Below are 10,832 nucleotides of genomic sequence, written 5' to 3' on the forward strand. Positions count from 1 at the left end.
ATACTTAAAACCAACGTCTGTACATACTAAATGTCTGTACCACACGTCGTACATACTAAATGTCTGTAAAAACACACGTCTGTAACATACAACACGTCTGTACATACTAACACGTCTGTACAACAGTCGTACTACTACCACTCTGTACATACTAACAGTCTGTACAACACGTCTGTTACATACCTAACACGTCTGTACCTACTAACCACGGTCAGTACATACTAAACACGTCTGTTACAGACACGTCTGTACATACCTAACATGTCTGTAATACTAACACGTCTGCTTTACATACAACACGTCTGTACATACTAACATTCTGTCAACCACGTCGTTTAAACATACTAACACGTCCTGTACATACTAACACGTCAGTACATACTAACACATCAGTTACCTACTAACACGTCTGTAACATACCACGTCTGTACCATTCCAACACGGTCTGTACATACTAACATGTCTGTTACAACACGTCTGTACCTACGCAACACGTTCTGTACATACTAACACTGTACATACTAAACCATGTATGTTACATTTACTAACAGTCTGTACACATCACGTGGTACATACTAACACGTCTGTACATACACCATGTCTGTACACACGTTTGTACATATAACACGTTCTGTACATACTAACAGGTCTGTACATCTAACATGTCTGTAACATACTAACTGTCTGTACAACACGTCTGTACATACTAACCACCGTCTGTACATACTAACATGTCTGTACACCCCGTCTGTTACATATAAACATGTTGTACAACACGTCTTACATTCTAACACGTCTGTACTACTAACACGTTGTAATACTAACACGTCTGACATACTAAACATGTCTGTACAAACATCGTCTGTACCATTACCACACTTCTGTACCTACTAAACACGTCTGTACATACTAACATGTTGTCCATACCTAACCACGTCTGTACATACTAACACTCTGTACATACTAACATGTGTACAACACGTCTGTACATACTAACCCGTCTGTACATACACTAACAGTCTGTACATACCTACACGTCTGTACATACTAAAAGTCTGTTTACTACTAACACGTCTGTACAACACGTCTGTACATTACAACACGTACTGTACATTCCTCACATGTCTGTAACAACACGTACTGTACTATCTAACCACGTCTGTACATACTACCACGTCTGTACATACTAACACGTCTGTACATACTAAACGTCTGTACATACTAACCACGTCTGACCATTATGAACATGCAGTCACTGACCCGCGGTGTTCCGGCTGAGTCTCTGTGACAGCACACAGAACGATGATGGAGCCTGAACCAGAACCAATGAGAACACTCATGACGACATTGTGAGGACATTGTGGAGACATCGTGAGACATCGTGTGACATCGTGAGACATCGGAGACATCGTGAGACCATCAGTGGACATCGTGGACATCGTGAGACATATGCGACATCGTGTGACATGTGAGACATCATGTGAATCTATGTGACATTGTGAGACACTCGTGAGAATCGTGAGGACATCGTGAGACATCGTGAGACATTGTGAGAACATCATGAGACATGTGAGACATCATGTGAATCTCAGACATCGTGAGACATCCTGAGGGACCATCGCGTGACAATGTGAGACATTCATTGACATATGTGACATCGTGTACAATCGTGAGACATCGTGAGACATCGTTGAGGACATCATTGAATTTTGTATAATCAAACACAAAAAGCTGGTTAATTATCTCTTTATCTTTGTATCTTTTAGGACACAGGGAGCGTCCTTTAGGAAAGGAAACAGCAGCAGCGAGAGCGTGTGGACATGAACATACGTGTTGCGTGATGTCACTCTGATCATGTGTACAACGCAACATCCGTGTTGACGTGATGTCACTCTCTGATCATTTGTGTGACATGAACATACGTGTTGACGTGATGTCACTCTGCTCATTGTGTGTGTTGTGTTGTTGCCTGTGTTCTCCTGCGTTCACACACAGAGTCCAAAACTGTTTTGAACCTGCTGCCATCCAGCGTCCTGCAGAATCCTCATGAAGTCCCGTTGCTGCTTCCTCAAGATCTTGACATAATTGCTAATATGTTTGTGTGTGAGTGGTACGGAGGGTGGAGCGAGCATAGCAGCTCAACAACAAACACTTCATCTGCTTGCTTCGTGACAGCTGGGACAATATTAAGTATTACTGACACTCTGACCTCTCCTTCACGTCACGTTTCCCATCAGGTCAAGGAAGGGCTGGGTAGTGTAAAGGTGGTTCGGAGATCATTTTTTAAATGTTAGGTGTATCACGGCTTTACAGGTGGGTGCCTTTCATCTAAACACAAATATCTTCTTTCTTCTCCTTGGGCCTTTCCCTTCGGTGTCACCACAGTTGAATCAGTTGCCTCCATCTAACCCTGTCTTCTGCATCCTCTTCTCTCACACAGCTACCTTCAGTCCTCTTTCACGCATCCATAAACCCTCCTCTTTGGTCTCCTCTAGGCCTCCTCCTGTCGGCAGTTCAAAACTTCAGCATCATTCTACCAAATATATTCCACTCTCTCTCCTCTGACAGTCCGAAACCATCTCCGTTTGGCCTCTTGACTTATCTCCAGACCTCTAACATGTGCTGTCCCTCTGATGGACTTCATTCCTTATCCTATCCATCTTGGTCCCTCCCAAAGAGAAACCTCAGCATCTTCATCTCTGCTGCCTCCAGCTTCTGCCTCCTGTCTTTTCCTCAGTGTCTTTTAGCCTTAACAAACATCACTGGTCTCGCCGCAGGAATAACACAAATATATATATAGAATATCAAGTTTGGATGTTTCCGCGTCATCCGTTCGTTCTGGTAGTGTGAGCTGTGATTGCTGCAAAGCCCGCATGATGATGAGGTCACAGTTTAAACATGAGGAAGTCTGCTGACCCTGAGCAGAGCCCTGAGCAGTGGTCCACCTGACCCACCTCATACACCTCAGACACAACACACACACCACACACACACACAGAGGAAGTTTCAAAGAAAGGAATGAAACACAAATCCAGTAAACAGGAATGAGATCAAAATAACCACTGTCTTTTTCCCCTGGTTAGGGACCTGCTGCATGTCGGTCCGACCTCCTAACTCATGTCTCAACTTCCCTGTCTGGTCTCGTTGCTCCCCGTGGATTATTGGGCGGACTATTTTCAGCATTTGGTGCTTTAGTCAACGTTTGATGAGTTCGAGCGTCAGAGAGTGGCAAGTGTTCGAAAAGAGAAGAAGAAGGAAGAGTGGAGGTCTGAAAGGAGGGAGGAGGAGGAGGAGGAGGAGGAGGAGGAGGAGGAGAGGAGGAGAGGAGGCGGCGCAACTGAAACCGCTTCAAATTTCTGCAGCTGGAAACTAACCAAACCGCTTCAACTCCCTCCAGTCCATCAGCGTCAAAGCACTCAGCAACGTGAAGGCAGACTCACGTCCACAAGTTGCATCAACACATAAAGTTGCTGTACACATGGTTGCTGTAACATAAAGTGCTGTAACACATGATTGCTGTAACACATGAAGTTGCTGTAACATAAGTTTCTGTAACACATAAGTTTCTGTAACACATGAAGTTGCTGTAACATAAGTTTCGTAACACATAAAGTTTCTGTAACACATAAATTTTCTACACATTAAAGTTTCTGTAACACATAAAGTTTCTGAACACATGAGTGCTGTAACATAAAAGTTGCTGTAACAAAAGTTGCTGTGACAGTCTGCTGCTCATGTTACTGCCTTGACATTAACCGTACTCAGTAGCCCGAGTAATGTGGATTGTACGTCCAGCAGTAACAGTACTGTACAGATAGTGGAGTACTGACCTCGGTCCCGTCCTGAGCTCTGGTCGTGTTCTTCTCGGTGCTGTTCAACAAACCCACATGCTGATCTGCAGCCTGCCTGTCATGTGGACCGCCCAGCAGAGCCGACAGCGCTTTATGCTGCAGCCCACGTGGGGGCGGGGCTTACCCACAGGCCACGCCCACCATTCACTAACCACGCCCCTGCCAAGAGCTGTACCAGGAGACCAGATCCAGATCCACTCTGTAATCTTCTGGACTTAATATTTAATTTTATTTAAATTTATCTACAAATAAAAAGTCAATTTTCATTTTATTTATTAATGAATTAATACATTAGGACTTGGCTGGCCGTCACAGAGACTACGTCAGTTTTAGACGTCTGCGGGACGTCAAAGACTACGTCCAGGTTTAGACAGTCTGCGAAGGACGTCACAGAGACTACGTCCAGGTTTTAGACAGTCTGCGGGGACATCACGGAGACTACGTCCGGTTTTTAGACCGTCTGCGAGGACGTCACGGAGACTACGTCCAGGTTTTAGACAGTCTGCGGGGGACGTCACAGAGCAACACGTATGTTCATGTCCACACAATGATCAGAGAGTGACATCACGTCAACACGTATGTTCATGTCCACACAATGATCAGAGAGTGACATCACGTCAACACGTATGTTCATGTCCACACAATGATCAGAGTGTGACAATAACACGTCAACAAACGTATGTTCATAAGTTCCACACAATGATCGACAAGAGAGTGACATCAAAAACGTCAACACGTATGTTCATGTCCACACAATGATCAGAGTGACATCACGTCAACACGTATGTTCATGTCCACACAATGATCAGAGTGTGACATCACGTCAACACGTATGTTCATGTCCACACGCTCTCTCTGCAGCTGTTTCCTTTCCTAAAGGACGCTCCCTGTGTCCTAAAGGAGATAACAAAGATAAAAAAGATAATTACAGCTTTTTGTGTTTTGATATACAAACATTCATGATGTCTCACGATGTCTCACGATGTCTCACGATGTCACACGATGTCACATGATGTCACATGATGTCTCACAATGTCACGCGATGTCTCATGATGTCTCACGATGTCTGACGATGTCACATGATGTCTCACGATGTCTCATGATGTCTCACGATGTCTCACGATGTCTCACGATGTCTCACAATGTCACATGATGTCACATGATGTCTCACAATGTCACACGATGTCTCATGATGTCTCACGATGTCTGACGATGTCACATGATGTCTCACGATGTCTCACAATGTCTCACGATGTCTCACGATGTCTCACGATGTCACACGATGTCTCATGATGTCTCACGATGTCTCACGATGTCTCATGATGTCTCACTATGTCTCACGATGTCTCACGATGTCACATGATGTCTCACGATGTCTCACAATGTCTCACAATGTCTCATGATGTTCTCAGTGTTCTGGGTTCAGGCTCCATCATCGTCTGTGTGATGTCACAGAGACTCAGCCGGACACCCGAGGTCAGTGACTCATGTTCATATGTACAGACGTGTTAGTATGTACAGACGTGTTAGTATGTACAGACGTGTTAGTATGTACAGACGTGTTAGTATGTACAGACGTGTTGTACAGACATGTTAGTATGTACAGACGTGTTAGTATGTACAGACGTGTTAGTACAACATGTTAGGAATGTTACAGACGTGGTTAGTATGTACAACGTGTTGGTACAGCATGAAATTAGTAAAGGTACAGGGGCGCTACGAGTAGCTCTGTTTCTGATCCGGTTGCAGTAACTCGTAACAGACGTGTTTTTGGTACAGACATGGTTTTAGTATGTAGCTCCTCCACGTTTAGTATGACAGACGTGGTTAGTAATGTACTGGACGTGTTAGTATGGACTGAACTGTTGTATGAAATACAGACGAAATGTTAGTATGTAACTGACGTGTTAGTAGGGTCGAAAACGTGTTTTAGGATAACAGAACTGTTACACTATGTACAGGACGTGTTGTATCAGACCATGTTAGTAGGTACAGACGTGTATAGTATGTACAGACGTGTTGTACAGACATGTTAGTAAAGTACAGACGTGTTTTAGTATGTACGGAAGTGTTGTACAGAATGTTTGTATTAACTGACAAGAAAATGTTAGTAGTACGGACGTGTTAGTTGAATACAGACGTGGTGGTGTCAGACAATGTAGTTGTACAGACATGTTAGTATTACAGACGTGTTTTAGTATGTACAGACGTGTTGTACAGAACAATGTTAGTATGTTACAGACGTGTTTAGTATGTACTGACGTGTTTAGGATGTACATGACGGTTAGTATGTACAGAACGTGTTAGTATGTACAGACATGTTAGTAATGTACAGGAAAAAAAAAGAAAAAAAGAAAAAAAAAAAAAAAAAGACGTGGGGTTAGTAATGTACAGACGTGTTGTACAGACAATGTTTAGGATGTACAGCGTGTTAGTTAGTACTGACGTGTTAGATATGTAACTGACGTGTTAAGTATGTACAGAACGTGTTAGTGGAATGTAACAGACGTGTGTGTATCAGACGATGTTGTATGTACCGAATAGTGTTAGTATGTACAGACTGAGGTATTGTACAGACTTTATGTTAGTATGCGAGTACAGACGGTTAGTATGTACAGACGTGTAGTATGTATGACGTGTTAGTTAGGTACTGACGTAGCTGTACGGTGCTTGTTAGTATTGTACAGACGTGTTATTGTACCAGACATGTTAGTATGTTACAGACGTGTTATATTGGCAGACGGGGGTAGTTAGTAGTACAGACATTTTAGTATGTACAGACGAGTTGTTAGTGTAACTGACGTGTTAGTATAACGTGTTACGACGTCGTTAGTATAATGTTACCGAAATGTAGCTACGATGTTAGTAATGTACAAGACGTGTTGTAAACATTTATATTACACACTGTTAGTATGTACAGACGTCTTAGTATGATGAATTCTAGACTGTGTTTAGTATGTACAGACGTGTTAGTATGTACAGACGTGTTGTACGGACGTGGTTAAGATGACAGACGTTAGTATGTACAGACGTGTTTGTACAGACGATTAGTTATGTAAGACTTTTAGGATGTACAGACCGTCGTTTGTCTAAGACGTAGTTAGGATGTACAGACATGTTTGTACGACTGACCGTTAGTATACAGAACGTGTTAGTAATGTACAGACTGATGTAGGTTATAATTACAAGACGTGTAGTATGTACAGACGTGTTGTAGTACAGAGTGGTTTTTAGTATGTACAGCCAGCTTGGTGACAGACGTGTTAGTATGTACAGACATGTTAGGTATGACGTGTTAGTATGTACAACTGTGTTTGTCTGTACGACGTGTTTAGTATGTACAGACAGTTGTTTACAGCTGTTATAGTAACAGACATGTTTGTACAGGACTTAGTAGTGTAAGTCCACGTTGTACGACGTGTTAGTATGTACAACGTTTTTGTACAGACATTTAGTATGTACAGACGTGTTAGTATGTACAGACGTTGTCCAATTAGTAATGTCAGACAGTTGTACAGACGATGTTAAGTATGTACAGAGCGTGTTTAGTAGTACAGACTGTGTGTATGTCAGAGTGTTAGTATGTAGACATGTACAGCTGTTAGTATGTACAGACGTGTTTGCAGCGTGTTGAACTGACTGCGTTAGTATGATACAGACGTGTTAGTATGTACAGGACGTGTTTTCAGGTGTGTACAGACATGTTTAGTAGGTTCAGACATGTTGTATGTACAGCTTTAGATGTACAATGTTTAGTAGCGTACCGACGATGTTTAGAAGATGTAACAGACGTGTTAGTAATCTTGACGGTTAGATGACAGTTGTTGTATGTTACAGACGTGTTGTACGCTGTTATAGCCGACATGTGACACATGTGTATAAGTTACTGTGTAGTCAACGTGTTGTACAGACGTAGTTGACCGATTTAGTGTTAGACAGATATTACAGTGTGTACGGTTAGTATGTACAGAAGGAGTTGTAACAGACATTTGTAGACAGACATGTTAGTATGTACATGACGTTGTATTACGCTTAGTGTACTGACGTGTTAGTATGTACGACATTCGTATGTACAGACGGTTGTACAGACTGTAGTATGTAACAGACTGTTAGTATGTACAGAGTGTGTTGACAGACATGTTCTTAGTATGTAATAGACATGTTAGTATGTACTGACGTGTTTGTATGTACAGACGTTTTAGTATGTAAAGAGTGCTAGTATGTAAGCACATGTTGTACAAGACATGTTAGTATGCCACGTGTTAGTATGGTCACAGACGTGTTGTACAGACCGGGTTAGAATGTACAGACGTGTTAGATATGTAACAGACATGTTGTACAGACGTGTTGTATGTAAGACGTGTTAGTATGTTAACAGACAGTGTTCAGACGTGTAGTTGACAGAGTGTTAGTATGTACAGAACGTGTTAGTATGTACAGACTGTTGTTGATACGATGTTCATTACAGAGTGTTCAATCTGAGATGTCTGTCTGGCGCTGCAGCTCTGTTGCTGTCAGTGTGGTCCGACCGCTGCTTTCCTCTCTGCTGGCTGATCGAGCTGCTGCTGTTCTCTCCAGCGCTGCCTAGCAGCCTCAACACACACTGTTACCACCTGCACACCATCGAACGGTAATAGACACGGCAACACCTGCAACACACTGCAACACCTGCAACATGCAACCGCACCACCTCATACACTTAGAAGAAGAAGATTACTTATTAATCCCTCAATGGGAAATTCTTTTTTTCACCTCTATTTTTTTATTTAAATGCATTTTAACCGGACACAAGCAGTACAACGGCATAAGACATGCAAATGGGGAGAGAGATGGTGGAGTGATGGGCAGCCAGCCGACCAGCGCTCTGCGAGCAGTTGGGGGGGGGGGTCAGTGCCTTGCCAAGGGCACTCGACAGTGCCCATGTGGGACTTGAACCGGCCACCCTCCGGTTCCCAAGCCAAGTCCCTATGGACTGAGCTACTGCCGCCCTTTCCAACACTTCCAACACTAACCCAACACCTGCAACACTCCAACCCTGCAACATTCCACCACCTGCAACACTCCCAACACCTGCAACACTTCCAACATCTGCAACACTGCAACCCCACTTCCAACACCTGCAACACTCCCAAACACCTGCAACACTCCCCAACACGCCAACACCTGCAACACCTGCAAACCACTCCCAACACCTGCCAACACCCCAACACCTGAAAAACAAACCTGCAACACTTCCAACACTGCAACACTCCCAACACCTGCAACACCTGCAAACTTCCAACACTGCGCCAACACCTCAACACGTTCCAACACCTGCAACACTCCCACACCTGCAACACTTCCAACACCTGCAACACCTGCAACACCTGCAACACGCAAACACAACACCTGCAACACTGCAACACAACCTGCAACCCTGCAACACCTTCTTCCAACATCTGCAACACCTGCAACACTTCCAACATCTGCAACACCTGCAACACTCCCAACACCTGCAACACTCCCCAACACCTGCAACACTCCATCCCTCAACACCCTGCAACACTCCCAACACCTGCAACACTTCAACAAACTGCAACACCTGCAACACTTCCAACACCTGCAACACCGCACCCTGCAACACTCCCAACACTCAACACTGCAACACTCAAAACACCCTGCAACACTTCCAACACCTCACACTCCAACACTCAACACCTCAACACTTCCAACACCTGCAACACACCAAACCACCGGCAACACTTCCACACCCAACACCTGCAACACTTCAACACACACCTGCAACACTTCCACCCTGCAACACTCCCAACACCTGCAACACCTGCAACACCTGCAATACTCCCAACACCTGCAACACTTCCAACACCTGCAACACCTGCAACACCTGGAACACTCCAACACCTGCAACACCTCAACACCTGCAATACTCCCAACCCTTCAACAACACTGTCAACACCTCAAACACCTGCAACACCTGAACACTCCCAACACTGCACACCGCAACACCTCAATCTCCCAACACCTGCAACACTTCCACAAAACCATGCAACACTCCCACACCTGCAACACCTGCAACACCCAAATCCCAACAACCTGCAACACTCCCAACCCTGCAACACTCCAAACCTGAACATCCCAACACCTGCAACACTCCAACACCTGCAACAAAAACTTCCAACAACCTGCAACACCTGCAAACACTTCCAACACCTGCAACACTTCCAAAAAACACCTGCAACCTCCAACACTGCAACACTGCAACACTTCCAACACCTCACACCCCCACACCTGCAACACCTCAACACGTCCAACACCTGCAACACTTCCAACACCTGCAACACTTCCAACACCTGCAACACCTGCAACACTCCCAACACCTGCAACACCGGCAATCACTTCCCCCAACACCCCCCCCATGCAACACTTCCACACGACACCTGCAACAACTGCAACACCTGCAAACACTCCCAACACCTGCAACACTTCCAACCATGCAACACTCCCACACTCCACCACCTGCAACACTTCCAACACCTGCAACACTTCCAACACCTGAACACCTGCACACTTCCAACACCTGCAAACACTCCAACACCTGCAACACTCCCACACCTGCAACACTTCCAACACCTGCAACACTTCCAACACCTCCAACAACCTGCAACACTTCCCCAACAAACCGCACAACCCACACCTGCACACTCCCAAACACCTCCAACACTGCAACACTTCCACACCTGCAACACTTCCAACACCTGCAACACTTCCAACACCTGGCAACACTTCCAACACCTGCAACACTCCCAACACCTGCAACACTCTCCAACACCTGCAACACTTCACACCTGAACACACTTCCACATCATGCAAATGTGCAAACACCTCTAACACCTCCAACACTTCCAACATGTGCAGCACCCTCATACATCTGAAATTCTTTCTTCTTCTTCTTCTTTTCTCTTCTTCTTCTTCTAATCTTTC

At 44.5% G+C, this 10,832-nt stretch overlaps 1 protein-coding gene across 1 annotated transcript in view; it reads left to right on the forward strand.

Moving 5' to 3' along the window:
- Window positions 1–3,887: 3,887 nt before the first annotated feature.
- Window positions 3,888–10,832, forward strand: part of tmem116 (transmembrane protein 116) — a 14,516-nt gene continuing 7,571 nt past the window's right edge. The window contains exons 1-2 of the mRNA XM_027275302.1: window positions 3,888–4,052; window positions 5,264–5,327. Of these exons, the coding sequence (XP_027131103.1) occupies window positions 3,888–4,052; window positions 5,264–5,327 (229 nt within the window). The remainder of the gene's footprint in view (window positions 4,053–5,263; window positions 5,328–10,832) is intronic.

The sequence above is a fragment of the Larimichthys crocea genome, unplaced genomic scaffold, assembly GCF_000972845.2.
Source record: "Larimichthys crocea isolate SSNF unplaced genomic scaffold, L_crocea_2.0 scaffold100, whole genome shotgun sequence".
NCBI classification, from domain to species: Eukaryota; Metazoa; Chordata; class Actinopteri; family Sciaenidae; genus Larimichthys; species Larimichthys crocea.